Raw genomic sequence first — 20,639 nt, forward strand, 5'->3', positions numbered from 1 at the left:
CAGAAATTAATTGAAAAAGAAGCCCCTGAGAGGGAAGGGTGCAGCATCATTAAAATAAAAAGTGTGGTGTTCAAAAGGACTGTTTCTGATCTTGTAGAGCATACATATCTCATTGATTTAGAAGGCTTCTCATTGCCTTTATGCCAAAGTAATAACACTTCACCTGTTGTGAACCGCATGAAAGAATTGTACCAGCATGTTTCTTCTTAGAAAACAAGCAAACCAAACACAAGTTCTTTCTAAATAACTTCATATTGCAACTATTTGAATAGTTTCTCCTCATCTTTCCTGGGAATTACCTAGTTTTTTCTAATATATAAGATGTTATTTGTGGATTTGCACTGCAGATCAGTTCAGGGAGGGCTGTTTTAGATAGTGAAAAATATGCCAGCACAAAAGGCAAAAAACATCAGGGGAAATCTTTCAAGGGTTCTTGGGACCATGGTGCATGCTGTCATTGAACAACCTGCTAATCTGTTTATGCTTCAGTCTGTGGCATGGATTATGGCAAGTGTTTCATGCATGTATCTAAGACATAACTTCTTATCTGTCCTACTGACTGAACCTTGCCAATAATTTGAGTCAGAAAAAACTTCCGGCCTTGGTGTCCTTCAGATACTTCTTTCATTATATCACTTTCTGCCGTTCTTTCACTATCCCATGCAATATCTTTTGGGATTCCTCCAAGCTTGTTGCAATTCCTTCAGGAAGAAACAATCAGATCTCTCAAAGTGACTGGAGTTGTCATATGCAGGAATCACTCAAGGGCCATGCAGTGAGAATGGATGAGAACATCCAGTCATGCAAAAGATCCTGCAAAAATCCACTTAACAGTCATTATCAGGTCACATTATGGGCATGCAGAGTTGTTACGGGGAGCAAACAGAGGCAGCAGTCTGATTTAAGGGAATGTGCACTTTGATAGTGATGAATCCCATGTGAGAACCCGAGCATCTAATGCATAGAAGTATCTGAAGAAAAGGCTAAACCAGCCTGGTATTCAATACGTGAGACTCGACAAGCCTGTCTGAATTTTTGCCGTTCAACATACAACAACTCAAGGTTAGTCTTGCATTAAAATAGCTGATTTACATTCTTCAAAAGCTGACAAGTGTCATGTGGATGCTGCAGTTAAGTGTCTTATTTTGTAGCAGTAAGCTTCTAATACACTATATTCCTCATGAATTCACCTCTGACGCTGCAGAAAATGGTCACCCCAAAACATATGTTAAAGTTGTTTCGTTACTATCCTAGTCTTCATGATGAGGAATTAGTATGTACAAATATAAAACTTTTCATTTAAATCTAAATATGTTAAACGAAACTATCGTTTAGTTAAGTTAAAAGTTATTAGTTAAACGTTACTATCCTAGTCTTCATGATGAGGAATTAGTATGTACAAATATAAAACTTTTCATTTAAATCTAAAATAAAACTCACTCTTTTTGTGCACAGTCTTACATCTTTCAAACACAATTTGAACTGATGTATGAATGTGTTCATTTTTTGAATTATTAAACAATATGAAATCAGTCTTAATACTTGAATAAGAGCCTTAGCTAAGGAGTTCATGAGCATCTGTTATATCTGATACACCTAGCATATTATGCCTAGGTTTATGAAAAACTAGCCCTGTTCTCTGTTTTACAGTGCAGCTTTATTTACTTTGGCTTTGAAAGAAGGCATGTTCTTGCTCTTTTTTTGTATGTATTTTGTCAATTATATTTGAAATACTTTCTTACATATTTGTTAAAATAGCTCTTAAAATTTTCAGCACTTTTTACTGCATCAAGTGAGTGTGAGCTATTAGTGTGTGTGTAACTACGTATAGCACATATAGTAAGTCCATATAGAAAGCGAGACTGTGCCTACATATGAATGGAATATGCTGGCCTAATTTTAAATCAATGTGTATAATACATAACATGCAAAAAAAGACAGTATCAACCCTGTGGAAACAGTAGGGTGATATAAAACTAGCTGCTTATGTATAGTTCTGGGATAAAATGAAAGGGAAGCTACTGTGAAACCAGTCAAACTACGCACAGGAATGATTTTCAGAGCCAGAGATCATTCTGTTGAAGTCCTCTGTCATCTAAACCCAGAACTTTTGGCTCTAGTGATTTACCTGCTTTCAACTTTTCACAGTATTACAGGAGGACAAATACTACTTTAGGTCATGCAGGGGATGAACAAGGGCAATAGCCCTGGACCGCGTCCCAAAAGTACAGTAAGAACAACTGGTATGTGCTTCTGAATACATAGCCTACAAGTGAGGCTTTTTATCAGGCAGCACTTTAACAATAAAGGTAACTGCACATTTTGCTAATACATTCTTGCAGCTGCTATCTTATCTTCAAATCAAGAAGGTTTTGTCTTTTAAAAAAATAAATAGCAAATGCATTCCCTTGGGCAGGGAACTGAGCTTCCCACCATCCTGGGTTTGCAGGGTGCTTCATATGATAAGGGCATGCACTTTTCCCCTCGCAACGGAGGCTGAAAAGAGGTGGTTCAATAGATGGATGAGACATGACACAAAAGCATTCTTGGTTTCTACACAACATCTTACATCCTCTCTTATTTTGGAGGAGCTCCCAGAACAGCAACTGGGAGCCTGCGAGCTACTGGTGTTGCATTGCGGGAGAGGGGAACGGGGACTAAGGCGAAGGGTGAAGGCTATCTTGTAAGCTCCCCTGGGAAATACGCACCACAGCATTTGCTCTGCCACACTCAGAGACAGTTTCTGACAAAACAACACAGCTGGTGGTAAGATTCTGAAGATGTTTGAATAGAGGTTAATTTTGGTAACTAATGAACCTACAAGTAAAGGGAAATGTGCAACAACAGGGGCATTACAGGGATTATTTTGGGTCTTTTGGTTTTGTTTTTTTTTTTTTTCTTCAGTGCATACAATTAGAAAGGCCCAAAGAATATAATGGTATTCTTTCTTTTCAAGACAGGATACATTAGCACACAAGGGGGAACAGGGTATGAGGCTTGACTCAGTAAATGCCATTAACAGATAGTTCAATGAATGACATGCCCTACTGGTAAGATTCAATACATGCAAGAAAGAAATGAAAAAAAATCCAGTGCTTCAGTGACTGTCCACAATTTCTCAGACCATCACTCACAAGGGATGGGTCTGTTTAGGAGAAGCAAGCGATGGCTGAGACTAGTTACAAATGCCTAGACCGTGACTAGGGTTTGTGCAGAGACAAAACAACTTTGGCTTTTGCACTCCCAGCGCATGAAGTCTAGGGTCACATGGCTGCCTTAAGAGGCTACGTAGTTTGGTGGGTATTGCTTTACAACAGCCAATGGACCTGTATTACTCACCTGTTGTGAGTATTCATTGCCAAAGGTGATTTATATCGTGGGCACAGCTCCTGCAACAGTGTTGTTGCAAGAAAATCCATTAGGGAAATGTTTGTAATGATGAAGCAGACAACTTTCTTTTTGCTCTGCAGAGCCACAGGAGAGGAACACCATGTTTACACAACCGCTGCAGGAGAGAGGCTATCTATCTGCAAGATACTGTGTTCTAGTGAATCATCTCAGCAGTTTCTTCTAACATAACTCCCATGGAATGGAGGGCAAGAATTAAGGATGTTCCCCTGCTAATGGAGAGCAGTGTGGAAGCCCTCCTTGCCCTCCTTTACAGTAATCTCCCAGAGGTACAGAAGACCTTGCTAGGGCACAAAAACATAATTTAAATCTTCCTGCATTAGCACTAATGAGGCTGGCCCATGCTCCTCTTCTTAAACAGACACTTAATTCAAGCACTCATCAATAAAGCATTCCCAAGACCTTGCACTTCATTGCATGGAGCAGAGATTGTCACTCTTTTGCCCATTGCGGGTAGAGGAAGAAACATCCCTTCCATGTACAGAAGCACACATACCCATACAGCCCTCTCTCTATATAATTAACATTTAACATCTTACATATAAAATAGCATAATTTAACAAAAAAAATCGAACACAAGCTCTGAAGTATGGTCAAACTAACCATATAGGTTATTCCCCACCTACATATAGGGAAGGTATACACTTCAACACACACCTTGAAGTATTGTAAACATATTTTAAATACATTTGTCCTACTGTCACTTTTGTCCCTCAGAGTCAAAGTAGTATACATCCCTCATTTTTTTAATGCTGTTTGGCAGTGATACAGCTTTAGTTTACAAAAATATAAGCCATATGCTGGTTAATCAAGCTTGATATTTTCTTCTGTCAGGGATATATGTGAACTTTTTACTTCAGAGATAGATACAGACATATATACATATATGGCAACTTTTGTATTTCAGAAATTATTTGGCCTGACTTCAGTTGTTCTTTATTCTATGTTTTTAATAAGTGATTTTTTGTGATTGTTTCCTTCTTCAAACTAGCAGGAAGAAAATTTATCTGTTATGTTAGGTCACCAGGAACTGCCTTTATCAGCCCAAACTGGTAAATACTGTAGCTGAAAAACATTCTTGAATACTTCAAAGTTACCACTAGACTATTTACTTCTTTTAAGTACTGGTTTTAAATTACACACTGGTTTTTAAAATAAGCTCCTTCTCAGGACTGCAAGCTGCTGCAGGTTGAATATACATTATATTTTATGAAGCAGAAATAAATGTTGGTTTCCTCTGTATCTTAAAAACCTGAGTAGAGGGAAAATGTGCTGTCTATAAATATTTTAGCCAATTTCTGAAATGCTCTGCAGGCTGCTAGTTAAATTTTAGAGTTGGTAAATGCAGCCTTGCAAGTCAATATTTTCTGAAAAATACTTCAGTGTGATCTTGCTCCCTGTTTTCTTCATCAGGGAGTGAAGAGTGAAAATGCACATAATAATCCTTGAGCAATATGTTGTCTGACTTTTGATATAATTTTGTCCATGAAAGACTGGCTTAAATTTGTTACACACTCAGCAGAAAGTACAGAAGCCATTTGCCACCCTGTCGAGAATTTTTAGCATATCTTTCAGTAATGATGCCTGAAACTAAGAGAAGGGTTTGGGCAGAAATGTGCTAGCCAACACAGTAAGGGAGGCTCTTGGAATTTAGCAGATATTTCCACTTATCAAGGGGAAAGGTTATGTCAAAACCTTTTGACGGTCTCATTCTAAAAATTTCTCATTCCTACTTATATTATAAATTGCTTGTCAACAAATGCTGAGAGATTTGGCCTCTTTCTGCTGTTGTACAAAGAATCCGAAATATCTCATGTCAATGCATTAGCTGCACTAAGGTAATTAGTAGAGGTATTTTCCCTCTGTGACATTAGGTCCCCAAGTGAAAAAACCCAGTTAATTTCCAGTGCCCAAAGTTAAAATAAACAGTATTTTATACCGAGTTTCTTTTTTCTGTACGCCTGATCTACCAGATTTTCAAAACAACACAACGGATTTTAGCGATTTGAGAGCTGGCAGTCAGGAAAAGGCATTACAGCGTGCGAGAAAAATTGATTGCAGTGGCACTTTTCACAACCACAGACAGCAAGCTGCTCTCAGAAGTCGGGGAAAACCTGCAAGGATGAGTTGTGGTACCTGATGTTACCTTTCTGTGGCAGCTGCGCGCAGTCATACCTTCTCCTGATCAATTGGCATCATGGCTATGCCAGAAACAGTGGAGTTAATATGTGGTTTGTGTCAACCTCTTGCACGGTGATGTGCGCGCACACAAGCATTCCAACGTGCCTTTGAACAATGCCTTTTCCCTTCGGGGGGATTGGTATCGCTTCCTTAGTGATAAACTTTCTTACTCCTGGTGGAGGAGCAGCCAACATACGCAATGATCAAAAGAAGTGCATTGAACTAACATGGTAACAGTCACAAATACCCATCCCTGCATCCCAGAAATGGGGTACCGGCAAAAATGCTGTTAGTGAAGTCCTGAAAGCTGAGCTCTTCCTGGGATGTCCAGGCAATCTCACTGCTGAAAGATCTGGAGAGTCGCAAGCTGGCAGTGGGATTTCCTGAAGAGATGCTCAGTACTCTTGCAGGAATCTGCCAGTGGTGTCTGGTGTCTCTAAAAGCCAGGGATTTCACTGCTTGTGATCTCTGCTTATGCATTGGGTAGTCAAGGAAAAAAAGGTATTTGCAAAAGACATGATATTTTTAGCTAAAAAATGCTCCATGGCTGTCAAAGGTGTTGATTTTATATATTCAGCACTGCACATCTGCTCCATTATGTTATTTCCAGAAATGAGACTAACTGTAACAGCTCCTTTTCCCTCTTTTGTTTCAGTTCCGCCTTTTATTCAGCCTTTTGAGTTCCCGCGGTTCTCCATCGGGCAGCGGGTCTTCATTCCCTGCGTGGTGGTCTCCGGGGATCTGCCCATCACAATCACGTGGCAGAAGGATGGCAGGCCGATCCCAGCCAGCCTTGGGGTGACGATTGACAACATTGACTTCACCAGCTCCTTAAGGATTTCTAATCTTTCACTGATGCACAATGGGAATTACACCTGTATAGCTAGAAATGATGCAGCGGCTGTGGAGCACCAAAGCCAATTAATTGTGAGAGGTAAGTAGATGTAATTAGTTTGAAGGGCACCAATTAAGCGGAATTTATCAGTATTTTGTAGTGACATCTGTTTGATGGGAAGTACAAAAAAGAGGAAAATACGGGAATCCCTCTCCATAACAGAGAGCACATAGAGCAATGAAGCACAGGAACTAGTATGAGTTTTTCTATCTAAAAGTCTGAAAACTAATCAACAACTCTGGAGTGCACAGGGCAGACGGGAGCCACAGGATTGACTTCCTGGAAAATTTTGTGAGGCACAAGCCTGTTCATTGGGTTCAAGCCTTTGAAATTCTATCGAATTCCTCTCTGTTATTGTTTTAGTCTGATTATCCCCATTTTTTATTTAGATCAGCCTCTCATACAATATTATGTCAGCAGGAAAAAAAAAAGCAGGAAAACAAAGCGTTGATGTTGACTTCACAGGGAAAAGACTCTCCCTGATAGCATGTTGCTGTTCTTGTTCTTATTTGTGTTTATTACACAATTAGCTTGATTCATTTGCTTGTGCTGACTTCACAACGTTTTGCCTTGAAATAGAGGTGAATATACTTTCAGTAAGGAAACGTTTTAGGTGGGAAAGACCTTTCAGAGAGATACCTTCCCTTCAATAGCATTTACCTTTCAAGTTACATCTTAGCCAAGTTCCCTAGAGATTATGGCTTGTGATACATTTTCAAACTTACTGTGCAAAACTTCAACAAAACTAAATTGCTTCCTTTCATTTCTGAAAGTTTTTTAAAGTGTTCTAAATTTTAATTTTTTAAAAATAAGACAGTTATAGTTTTCCCTCTCCACGATCTCCCTCTTGCTATCAAGCCACTAGACTCCTCAGAGAAAGAGGGCACATACTGTAATACTGCAAGTGACCTGGGTAATTTCTGCCTGTTGCAGATCGCTACATCTTATATTTCCTTCTGCAGGTTTCTCAAGACAAATCTTAAAACCACTCGGGGGGGTTTCCATCTTTTCCAAGCTTTTTTTTCTCCCTTAAAAACTCATTTGAAGCAAAACTTTCTGAACAGCTCTTCCTTTTAAGTCAAATCTTCCCACTGTCCTAGGACTATCCTTAATGAATTTTTTTTTTTAATGCTAGTATGACCAAAACTCAACGGCAAATAACTCCATTGCTTTTTCACTAGTTTTGATATGAATATTACTTTAATGATTTTTAAAAAATCACTGCTTTTAATCTTCTCCTATTCAATACAGATGTCTATTACTTTCCACATCTATCCAGTAATTCTTAAATCAAGTGGTTTATTAACCACATGCATTTAATTACTCTTTTCCGAAACTGTTCTGTTAGCTTTTAACGCTATCCATCGTTCTGACAGTAAAAGATTTTCCTCACCTCTTTTCCCGGAGAAGAGAAAGTTGACAACCTCCCATCAGAACAGACAGTCCACTGGCTATGCCTGCCCTACGCAGGAACGCCGCATCTAATCACAGCTGAGATCGTACCTGATACGCAGTTATACTCAGTGCTCGGAGTGATGGGAATGAATCGCTTTAGCAACTCTGGGTTCCTATAGGCATTTCATCAAAACAGGGGTGGTAGGACAGGATGATATCCAGGAAAAAAAAAAAATTGACATAGGTAGTACCTCTGAAAACTGGCTCTCTGCAAACACTGTCTATCCTTTTGTCTGCACCAAGATGCACGAGTCTATAACATCTGAAGTGAGCCCACATGTAGGGATTTCTGCTCTGCACCCCGCTGACTGGGGCAAGCCCTGCCTTCCCCGAAGGGTGTCCCTGCTCCTCGTGCCTTGCCTGGACTGCAGCTTCCCTACCTCCTGCTGCCGATGGGCAATTCCTCTTCTGGCAAGCCCCTGGCTGGCCTGACCTCTGTTCCCTGGACACGTCTGTCTCTGGCTGCTTAGTTTGGTATTAATTCATTTTCGTTCCTCATCCAGGGGAAGAGTTCTGGGGAGGCTGCTCTTGCACCCCTGTCATGCCACTGACACCAACACCTACATTTTCCCTTCTTGCGTTGCTGCTCTAATTGCAGCTCCTGACAAGGGCTCTGCCACAGCAGTGAGATGACAGCTGTTGGGTGCGTGTACATGAAGGGCATCCTTACAAACCCACGGGCACGGCAGAGGGTGGCGTTTCAGAGGCTTGGAGCCTCTGGAGTGCTAGTCTTGCAGCTTTTTAGGAGGTTGTGAGGGCTACTTCATTCTTCCCCTCTTGCTTATCTTTCTGCCCAGCTAGTGCTCTGCAGCAGCCTTCTTTAAGCCTCTCTCCTCTCTTCTCACTCCGTGTCAATTTAAATGGTAATGTCTTAATCAGTTTTGCATATGCATCTGGGATAATAGTTCTTACTCAGAGGGAACGGGGAAAATATAATACGATGTTTGACCTGAATTTTCTGCCAAAACCCTGGACTGACCTCTTTCCTTCATATTGAACTGCTTTAGCTGTTTCATTACACATAGTTCAGAAGACAGACAGCCATCAGAGAGTGACTGTTGGTCACTACTTGTCTGCATCCAACCTGACCTACACACATTTAAGTAAAAGCTTGTTTCCTGTTACCTGTTTCTTCTTCAGGCTTTCTGATCCCTCATCTTTTTGTTCATAAGTGCCATATAAGTGAAACATAATATTTTTCTAAATCAACTAAACAGTTTTTCTCCAAATGAAGGGGGAAGAAATGGTGCATAAACTCCTCTTGTTTCTAGTCCACATTGTGTGATGGTTTCTCAGCAGTGTGTTTTAAACTTAAATGTTGGCTTTCCTAAATGTCAGGGGATGTGTTCTGGGAATATCTTATTTATGTGAAGTTTGTGCATTTTGATATGAGAATAGACAGTGAATGGGAGAGGAAAGTAAAGGGAAATATGTTACCCACAAAGTTGCTTTTTCCTTACCTGTACTGTCATTGTATTTGTTTTAAAAGTAGTCTTAAAAACGATGAAGGTTAGCACATTTCCAAAAGAAGTGGGAGTCTATATCATTTTACAGTACGTGGGTAGACTTAAAAGTAGAACCTAAATCCAGTCCATTCCTAAGATAAATGCTTATTGCTATATTTGAACTACTAGTGGGTACCCAAACTTCTGTAGAATCCATACAGCCACATAAATTCTTCAGTTTTACAACCTGAGATTTTCCTCAATATTTTCTCTGTCAGATCACACGTATATGCTATTTTTTTAGCATTAATATTTTTCTGTTAAGTTTTAAGTCTGCTAAATGAATTTCCCATGTTCTTCCTACAAATATTATTTTCCGTATCTAAGCTGTCTGCCATTTTGCCAGGAGTATTAAATGGCAAAAGAAAAACAAATACTGGTCTGTTAAAATCTGGGGGCATCTTATGGTAAGTCTTCACTGTTGTTCCCATTATTTTGTGCTCTGTAAAAGCAACTAAGTGGCAAGAAGGACCCCTAAAAATACCTGGCCAGCAAGGCTGGATTTCCCCTGATTTAAATACCAGAGGAAGATGACCAGCTTCCACAGAGCTTCATTGCAGAGCATCACATAGGAGATGGAAGGTGCCTGCTGAGAGAAAGTGAGAGGAGAAAGATTTTAAGCAGCTGTGCAGCCCTGGGTAAGAAGCTCTCAGTGCAATCTCAGTTCTCTGCCACAGGTTTCTTGGCAAGGACCTGGAAATTAGTCACATGTGCTGGACACAGATCTGTCGGTAATTCTCCCCTCCACAATTTATTGGCCAATTTCTGACAAATCTGAAGGGGGAAAAATGTACCCAGTGAAGCTGAAAAACTGAAAACTTAATGAAAAGAGGTGATTGATTAGAAACACCTTTACTGTGTGTAATACTAGACACCAGAGAATCTACTCAGGTGAGCCCTTCTCCAAACACAAGAACTGTTCCAACTGGAGTCTGTACCCAACCACAAGGTACAAATCCACAGGAAAGCAGGCTTTATTAGTCCTAATGTTTACAGAATATCCTTTAAAAGCTCATTAATTAGCCACTGGGAGAAGCCCACCATCTTCACTGCATCTAGGGACTGCAGGTAGTCTGTCCAGGTGGGTGAAAACAGGGCTTTCCTTCTCAAAATCTTGTGCTCTGCCAAATCCCAGCCTGCAGTTCCTCTGCAAATTTGCAAGCTAGAATGGCTTCTCAAAAACTCAGAAATCATTATTATTTTGACTATCTTATTTCTTGTCTCACTCCTGGTTTCCTAGGCATGCTATTAAGAAAAAGGAAAGGATAGGATCCTGTCATGAAAGCCGTCCGTAGAAATTAGGAAAATATCTTCTCTGTCAACTACTTATATCATCATGTGGAATTAATTAAGGCTTTACTCATTAGGGCTGTATTCTAAAGAGTGATTAAAGATCTATATACACTTTATCATGTGTTATTCATTTCTGTAGGGTTCCCTAGAATGGGAAGGAAGTAATTATAAAATAAAAACCAGTGAAAAATATTTTAATTAGTAACCAGAAAGAAAAAGCTCATAAAAGTATTATGAGTTCAAAATTTTTTAGATACTGCCAGAAAAACAATTCAAAGATAGTAGTGGGTGCATGAATCATGGTTTTAAAATTCCTGTTAGTGAACATATCATAAGTTAAAATTGAGATAAGGTCTTTAGATACCTAATAACCCCCCTTAATGCATTTAGTCCATTAAGTGCAAATGCGTTTTCATTTTGTGCTCGCCAGGAATGTCGAGTATCATTAAATAGTTAGGCACCCAATGAGGAGTCCCTGAGCCTTGATAGATAGCCTTCCAGGTAGGAAGTGTGTATCCATCTGCTTTCTGACGTTTGGTGCTGGTGCTGGTGTGATGCAGCAAATGCAGTTTGTGATAGAAAAGCGGAGAAAAAGATTTATGGTTGCAGCTGGTGTCAAAACTAATTTACTCCCTTTGCTGGTGTTTACACTGCGGCTTTCAAGACTATTCTTGAATGATTCACTTCCCATTTAATGTTCTCATTAAACAAACCTGATCAACACAAGCCACTAGGCGCTGTCTCATTTTGCAAGAGTACATCTTTTTTCTTGAACTGCATAGCAAATGGTTTCACTAAACCAGCTAAATCGACCCCTTAAGTCCAATGACCAAATTTAATAACTGTTCATCTTTGCTAAAGTACAGTGTTTAATGATCTCATTCATTAATACATCAATGGTTGCTTTGGCTGATTAAATTTCTTCCATCATTTTGACAGTATGATCTAAATGTAAAGTACAAATATTCCATGTAAAAATGAAACATTGTATTCTGGGCCAATGTCATAGATTATTTCTTAACTCACTCCAGTAGCCTACCAGCGGAGTGCGTGTTAGGAGCCTTCAGAATTGCTCTCCAGTGTAGAGGTACTAATCGCTGTACTTGGGAGCCAGAAGCACTTGCATAGATTTGAAGTCCAGGAAGGAGTATGCATAAAGCACAGTCAGAAAGGATTCTTGCATTTATATAAAGCAAAATTAAATCAGGGAATGTTAGCACACAGTCATATGTAGATTTTAGTTAGTAGTCTGTAAAGTCCATCATTGACAGCAGCAATGACACTGGTAAGCAGCATCTTCTTAGGGTACCACCTCTTATTTTACCATGTTATCGGGATTGTTTCACACAAGGAGATAATAAAAGCATTCTTTTTTCCCTTAAAATGGCACTATGGCATTCATGTTATCTTCAACATCCTATTCTGATTGCTCTCATCCTTTGTTTTCCCTCTGTGAGAGCCGATGACTGAAAACACCTTTTTTAGGTCCTTTGAGTTCAGCATTAAATAGTTTGCATCTATCAACTTACTGCTCTTACACTAAACAATTCAACAGCTCATTTCTCGTCTCAGATCCGTGGGCTGCATTAAATGAGAGAGCCTAAGAGAAACTCACTGTTAAAGCAATTTTAAATGCCCTCCTTTACGGGCTCAAGGGACTGTGCTGCTGAAACAAGGATGATAATAAAAGTAGAACTGTTCAGTCATATTCGTGAGCTGTTTCAGAATGTTTCACTTCCAAAGGGGCAGAGGAGGCCCACACCTTTACAACTAGAGAGGGAGGAGAACTAATTGCTTTCTTTTCTCCATTAACTCTACTTAAGCATGTCAGACAAATTAACTTGGTTAAATTCTTACTAAGCAAATTTTCTTTAAGGGCTAATGAATTCCAGAAAGATAATGAAAAAGTGAATGTAGCCTTATGATTTAAAGCTAAGTGTCAAAATCTAGATCAAGTAGTTAACTGCATTGTCTTCCAAAATATAGTAGGGCATAGCACTAAGTTATTCATTTGAAATAAAATTGACAAACAATCAATGAGGAAGAAAAATGTAAAAGTCTCCTCCGTTTACTTTTTAATCATTTCTATAAGAAGAAGAATCCTGTGGTTTACCTAGACAGCAATACAGAAACAATTGAAAGGTCATTGAATGAGTAATTTTGTTTTGCTGACGCACCTCTTCTGATTTCTGTTGGCAATCTTAAGACTAAGTGTCAAGGGTTCATGTCTTCAAAATCAGAGCAGCAGTTGGCATTTTTATGAGTAGTCCTAAAGGAAGGTCAGATCTTTACTGAATATAGAAATGGTTTCTAGTACTGGATGTGGGCAGAGTTTTTGCCAAGTAAGGCTGAAACATGCTTTGTTTATGGAGCAGGATGTGGAAACCATATGATTGCTAATCATACACCTGGTTCTGCGGTGTGTATGGCAAAATTTAATTTCTATAGTTACCATTCTGGTATCTTTCTGTATTAAAAATAATGATTAAAAATGCAAATACCAAGAATATCTGAGCAAAAACGTATGTGTTATATTTATACTCAAAATACAGTGAAAACAATGTGATAAAAAGCCCTCTTCAGCGCTTGTCAGCCTTAAAGGCACAACACATCAAGAATATGTACATGAGTTCATTAAAGATGTGGAAGGATGCATTTCCACAGAAATGCTCAGACAATATTTACACTTGGCATCCATTCATTTTTCTCTATATATTGCCAAAGGGATTAGACAAAAATTTTATTTTAACAGATAACTTAAATGCAAATAGTATTTTAAAGGCTTTCGTTGCCTTTATTCCATACTAGGCAATCTTGCCTAGTTTGGAATAACTTTTACAGAACTTTTATAAATGCCTACCCATTTAATATAACAAATAGTTTCCTGAAAAATTAGCACTTCTTTCCAGTGTCATCCATAGCAAACGAAGAATATAAAGAAAATGTTTTTCAAAGAAAAGGGAAATAAAACAATGAGTTTACAAAAATTTTGTATTGTAAGAGAGATTTTAAAAGCCATTATACTCTTCACACTTTTCAGTGGTAGTGAAAAGTCAGTCATCAGTCACTCCGTTGCATCATTTGTAATCATTCACCTGTAAGACTGATACAACTGAGGTGTTTTTATGTGTGTGTGTTGGGGTTTTTTTCTGCCCTCTTTATGGATAAGCAGCTTGTAACTGATTTTGCAGAAGCTGTGAACACAAATGTACTTACAGTTACCGAGGTAAAACAAGCTAATGCCACCGTGCTGAGTTGTATAAAATCAAACCTATTTGTGCAACTAATTGTACTTTTCACCTGCTTTGGAAAATAAGTACTTGGGACTCCTTTTGTGTTTGGTGATAAAATGGACACAGAACAGCGAGAAAAGAGCTATTGAAGCAAATGTCTTCTGAGAGTAGATCATTAGAACAGGGTGGGTGGTTGCCCAGGGCTCCTGTTGCCCAGATTTCATGTTTGATGCTTACCGATCATGAATTAGCATAACATATGATTTATGTTTGTCAGTGTGGCAGCCGTTTGGAAACCTGAACTGTTTGAGAGCAGTAAATATATTTCCTAGTATAAACGTGTCTCCTACCTCTCACTGTTAGTTTCTTCCGTTTCTTCTAGTCATTTTCCAAAGAGCAATGGAGCTTCTTTGTAAGTAATGGGGCAATAAACAGCTTTGCATTATAGCTATAGGATTGAACGAGCAAAAGGGATTGTTTGCCGCCCAGAAGATTGTTCTCCTCTTTTAAAAACCAGTTATATCTATGAAGTTGGAAAGAGAAAGTTGGAGGGGAGTCTGGATTATGGAGGCACAGGGAGGAACGCCTGGGGCTATTGTGAGGAGGGTTCTCTGCACCTGGAGAGAGTACCTCTAGATGCCTCCAACTTTTAGCAGTCCTGTCCATACCAACAGTCAGCTCAAATTTCTCCTTGGGACTCTCTGGTATAATGGGAGGTGCTATTTGCATAAACTATGAGAGTCTTTATACTGAAAAAACTTTAAAGTCATGTATTGTAGCACTGGTGTTTCTGCTGCGCTCCTGCTGCACAGGTTTTCTGATGTCCAAGTTGTACTTGTTCATGGCCAGCGAGAGACGTTTCAGGTCCCAGGGCCAATAGTCACTGTACTGATGATTCCTTCCTATGCTGCCTTCCATTTCCTCACGCTACAGCCCTCTCCCGTACTTCCTTCCTTTATTTCTGGCACTTCTGGAGGGGCAGGTGGTGGGGTCTGATGGGGGTTAGGGTCAGAGCAAGGAGGGAGGGGTGGTTGGGCCTTGTGTTCTGTCTTTCAGGCAAAGTCAGCACTGGCTGGACCTGCGGAGCTGGGAGCCCGTGAGGCTGCATGTGTGACCCCATGTGCATACGCTGCGGGGGGTGGCGAAAGCAAAGAACAATTAGGATTTCTCCTTTACTGCATTACGTCTGAGTGTGTCGCTTTACTCCATTTGAGAAGAAAAAAATCTGTTACAGGCTCAGTCACCTTACTACACTTTCTCTGTAGCACTGGAAGGAATGACAAAAAGAATAACATGTAAGATAAGGACACAAATAATTTACTCTTTTTCTCAGATATTTACTTCTTCTCGTTCTGAGCCAAAGAACAGGAGGTCAGCGAAAATCTGTGAGCTTAACTGACTCTAATACGACCATTAAGCAACTTGAATATTCAATAACTTTATTGGGTCTTTCAACATTCTTCAGAGTTTTCAGCTTTTCTTCCAAACTTTTGTCAAATCTGCAGGTTTTATCGAGACTTTGACATTTAGTATCAGGCCTTCCTGGTAAACTATAGGCCTAGCATTGTCACAGGTTGTTTTCTTCATTGTGTATCTGTATTTGGAACATGCAGAGTGTTTCCTTGAAATGAGCAGCCTCTATTTTATTTATGTATAAATATATATACATACTTGCTTATTTCTGGAGGACTCACAGCAGTGGTTTTATGCTGCCTTAGAATAGGTCTAATAATATGTATTACATTGATGCACATACATCTACTTCCAATATGACTGCTCCTCTTCAACTTCACGCAAGCAAATTGTATTGAACTTTTCTATGGACGTTTGGAAAGAAAAGTTATATCAGAATTTATGGTTCTAACACTGTCATTTTAATATGAAATTATCCGATTGTTATTAAAAACTGTTATTTTCTAAGGTTATTACGCTACATAATTTAAATCTTCTTTTTCTAAAGCTTGCAGTTCATTGTTATAAAAAACAAACACAGAAAACTTCACTTGTTCTGAGACACCTTTCACACCTCTCCCCTTGTTAAGAAAGCATTTATTTTCTGACCATGACAGCGTGATTTATCTATTACTCCGTGTTATAACCTCTCCCATGGAGAGTCTTTATTAGCTTATTTTTGTATCCTATCCTTGTATTATTTTTGTATCCTTGTGCCTGGCAAGAAATTCATTGTGATTGTGCACAGAAAGTAAATAATTACCTAAACCCAACTTTACTATGTCACTGGATCATCAAAAACTGGTTTTAACTTTTGCTTGCTGCTACGAAATGTTGTGCCTCCTTATTTGACTGGTCTGCCATTGTGAGCTCCCGGGCAAGTTGCACAAATTCTCACGGCTTCTTTTGCGTCCTCCTGCAGTACCCCCGAGGTTTGTGGTTCAGCCCAGCGACCAGGACGGGATCTATGGAAAAGCTGTAATTCTCAACTGCTCTGCAGAGGGTTACCCTGTTCCTACCATTGTCTGGAAGTACTCAAAAGGTAGGATTCCTCCTGCTGTCACCGGGGACAGATTAATTCTGGTTTAGGAACAGCTACCTGTAAGTTACTGGTTTAATCTTCACGTTGTCAGCGGCTGGCAGGGTGCAATAAGGGAAATATCAGTCATGTTTATGCTGTGCTTCTATCATTCCCCTAAGCACGTCTTGCTGGCTGTCGTCACAGAGGCAAGGCTGAGCTCAGTGGACTTTTGGTCTACCATAGGGACATCCTGGAGCTGTGAATGTGTGCCTGTGTTAGCTATGGCCTCAACGGGTGAGTGATGAAATGGACGCTGAGAGAAAAGAGGTACTGCTTTAATTGAAACAACCTCAGAAAAAGGTTCACCGGCAGCATTTGTCTGACTTTTTCCCCCCTTCAAAATCCATGATAGCATGGCCTATCATATCTTTTCAGCAAAGAAGAAAGGTCAGGTAGCATTAGCATAAGCAGTAATTCAGTATGCGCTTTACATAATGCTTTAACATTTTCCTCTCATGTAACAGAGCATTAAAACTGGCCCCACTTGACCCTCAGTAAGCATAGGAAATTGACTACTTTTTAATTAAAATATGCTGCCTGCTAGATTGTATCTTCTGGCCAGTTGTCTTCTGGTTGGTTTTAGCAAGAAAACAAACTCTACAAACTCTATCCAGTCTACACGGGTTAACTCTTTAAAAAGCACAACCACGTGCTGTTGAGAAGAAATCTTGTCCGTGTCATTTTTGGTTTCCTTAGGATCTAAGTCTAAATTATATTTGAAGAAAAAGGGTGGGGGAAGAGAAACTTTCATGCTAAAGGCTACTTTTGCCTTAATTGATAAATTCTGTTTCCTGGCAAGAAGAGTGAAGAGCTCCAAATGCTATTAATCTCAATGATATATGGGCTTTTATTATGAATATAGGTCACAAAGAAATAATTCTGTTTTGTTGTGTTTGCGTGCTGAAGGAGGAGACCAAGCCAAGCTATCTGAGTTGTAATTAAATGTGAAGAGATAAGCAGCCTATCTTAATAAAGGAGAAATGGATAGTGGTTTGATTTTAGTGACAATTTACCATGAAGTGACTGTTTCTAAGATTTTCCATTAACAGATCTGAAGTTTTTAAGTCAAAGACAGTAGACACTCGATGTAGGCAAAGCCATCAACTGCAGTTTCAGGTTTTGGCCAAAATAACTCTAGGTGAAAAAATCAGTATTTTTGCAGAAGCCTGCATTTTGCTAATGGATGACTGCAATTTTAATACCTAGTCTAAGGTGCTGTACAGATCTATAGGATATATGCTACATCTTCCCTTAAAGAGACACATTATGTAATTGGTTTGTGAGCAAGATTTGTGCCAAATTCTGAAATAGAGAAATTCTGAATAGAGATGAAACTAGCAGGTGTAAACCAACCAACTAGATCTTAGTTCATTTGTAGGTACCACAACAGAGTAGAAAGGGCATCTGTACACCTGAGAGTAAGTTAGTGTCATTGGTGTTCCATGTCAGTAAAAAATGAGAAAAGTGGGTTCGTTTTTTTGCACATTGGGATAGACAGGTAATGGAAGTGGAAACTTGCTGTCTTTAAAGAATAATGACAGTCATCAATACAGACATCAGCAATAATCTGTTGTTTTAAGTCCTTCAAACTTAAAGAGGCAATGGGCACACACTGAAACACAGGAGGCTCCATGTGAGCATGAGGAGACACTTTTTACATGAGGGTGACTGAGCACTGGCACAGGTTGCCCAGAGAGGCTATGGAGTCTCATCCTTGGAGATATTCAAAAGCTGTTTGGATGTGGTCCTGGGCAACCAGCTTTAAGTGGCCCTGCTTGAGCAAAAGGGTTGCACCACATGACCTTCAGAGGTCCCTTCCAACCTCACACAGTCTGTGATTGTGTGATTTCATGAGCATGTAGTCCTCTTTGCAGATTCATCCATGCAGTTGTGTGTGATAAGCTGCTGCCACTGCTTAAGCAGGACTTTGGCTGTAATAGCACTAATGGTGTGTGAAGAGTAAGAAGCCTTTGCAAACTGTTATGCAAAATTTGGCCCGGCTGTAGCTATCCTCAGGAGTATCAACCCTTTGCCTTCTCTGAGCACCAAATTGTCCCCAGAATTTTTCATGTGAAGATCTATAAGAAGTGAGTGTTTACATCTATTTTTTTGGGCAATCAATTGCAGACAGGTAGAGTTAGCAAAGCATAAGTGTGCCTTCCAATTAAATGACAGGAAAAATGATTTATTAAAGAAAAAATATAGACAAAGGGGGAAGTGTGATATACATGTGACAAAAGCGGTTGAAAAATCAACAATGGAAACTGATTTTTGTGAAAACATTATCCCATTAACATTTCGAAGTTCATGGTATCAGCCACCAGAACCTTCAGTGTGACTGTAAATCCCTGAAGCAAACTCTTCTAGGACTAGAATAATTTTCAGTATTCATGTTTTGTCATTTTAATATACTAGATGTTATATTCATAGGTTGTTATAGCTTGCCGTTTTATACTAAACCATTCTCCATAGTATTTATTCATTGTATTTCCTCCTGGGCTGACTCAGCCAACTGCGTATAGTAATTAATGCTGACAGATATCAACTTCGTGTACAGAAAGTGGTATGAGAATTCCATTGAAGAAGACTGCCTTATGATTTCCCTGAAAAATCCCATCTCCTGCTGCCAAATTTGGTTGTAAAACCCTTTGTTACAAGAACCATATTTTAGTATACACTTGGATTGTTCCTAATGCTGGAGGAACCTTAACTTGTGGTGGGACTCTGTACAGCACACTGGCAGTACAGTAGTATCCTGTCCCTATCCTCTAAATCAGCCAGTGCCTTATTTCCAAGGAAAAGTAGGTTCTTTCTTAAAGCCAAAGTTGACACAGAAAACTTTGGCTTCCTGCCTTTTTATGGACCTTATATTTTTACATTACCACCAGACATGGCACCTCATGCCTGAATAGTGTTCTGAGCTTTTTGTTTCTATCTTTCCTCATAATTTTTTTTTTAAACAGTCCAGATAAATACTGGCTACAGACATGGCAGAACAGAGATTTTCTGTGTCATCAGTCAGTCAGCTGTAGGGGAAAAACAAGCAACACACAGTCACTGATGTGGTTTTCCACGTTACCCAGAGTTTCGTAAACAAGGTCCTAGAGGTCCCTTGAGTATGCCATGTCTACTACAGCAGACATCCCTCTTAGTCATAAGAAATTCATTTGGTGTATGCATGAGATGCATACTTGTGTGACTGTTCAGCTGTAATTGTCAATAATTTATCAGCCTCTAAATGTACAACAAATATGCCTTTTTACCCATGAGTGGTCTGAAAATCTCCTTCATTTTCTTTCTCCCTCTTTCTGGTTTTTCCACACCTGCTTTAGCCCCTTTAACATGGGCAAGTTATTGCTACTATTGCATTCCAAAAGTCTTTCTTCTTTCCGTTTAATGAATTTCGTTTTGGCAAAGAACCATTCTGTTTGTTCTAATGATGACAGAAGCCATTCATATTTTAAGTGAATTGAGCCTCTAAGACCAGGAGGATATAGTTTATGCCTTATTAAAAAAAAAAAAAAAAAAGAAAAATGCTTTCCTTCCTAACTAACCTATTTCCATGGGGGTCCTGCTTTAGGTGCCGGGGTTCCTCAGTTCCAGCCGATTGCACTGAACGGTCGTATCCAGCTTCTCACAAATGGCTCCTTGCTGATTAAGCATGTGCTGGAAGAAGACAGTGGATACTACCTCTGCAAGGTCAGCAATGATGTGGGAGCAGACGTCAGCAAGTCCATGTACCTCACTGTTAAAAGTAAGAACTAAAAAACTTCTCTGTGATCCAGATATTACCATTGAGTGAAAAGGGCTTGTCTACTGCATCCTTAGTTTGGAGGGAAGGGAGGTTGGGAGGAAGGGCAGAGCTTGATTTTGTTGGTTTTGCTTTAATGTTGGTATTTAACTGCATGTGATAGCACCTGGAAGTTAGTATGGTTAATAAAAAACATTGTTTAGTAGAGGGAGCAAAAGGGACTTAAAGATGAAAAGGATTAACATCTCATTTCAAAAATTTGTATCATGTCTATGAGCTACAGCTAAGTAATGAAGAGGAAGTAAGAAAATTCTTTGGTCAAGGGTAAAAAAAAAAATTACAAAGGAGAAATACCCACAGCAACTGTTAGAAATCTCAGAAGTTG

The 20,639-nt window shown here is 39.3% G+C and overlaps 1 protein-coding gene across 1 annotated transcript in view; it reads left to right on the top strand.

The window, feature by feature from the left end:
* The window catches only part of LOC104624300 (Down syndrome cell adhesion molecule-like), a gene marked incomplete at both ends in the record, with an annotated part of 38,514 nt that extends 18,257 nt beyond the window's left edge, over positions 1-20,257 (top strand). The window contains 3 exons of the mRNA XM_010291637.1: positions 6,245-6,523; positions 16,345-16,464; positions 20,084-20,257. Coding sequence (XP_010289939.1) covers positions 6,245-6,523; positions 16,345-16,464; positions 20,084-20,257 — 573 coding nt within the window. The remainder of the gene's footprint in view (positions 1-6,244; positions 6,524-16,344; positions 16,465-20,083) is intronic.
* Positions 20,258-20,639: the final 382 nt, after the last annotated feature.

This window comes from Phaethon lepturus, unplaced genomic scaffold, assembly GCF_000687285.1.
Source record: "Phaethon lepturus isolate BGI_N335 unplaced genomic scaffold, ASM68728v1 scaffold3177, whole genome shotgun sequence".
NCBI lineage: Eukaryota > Metazoa > Chordata > Aves > Phaethontiformes > Phaethontidae > Phaethon > Phaethon lepturus.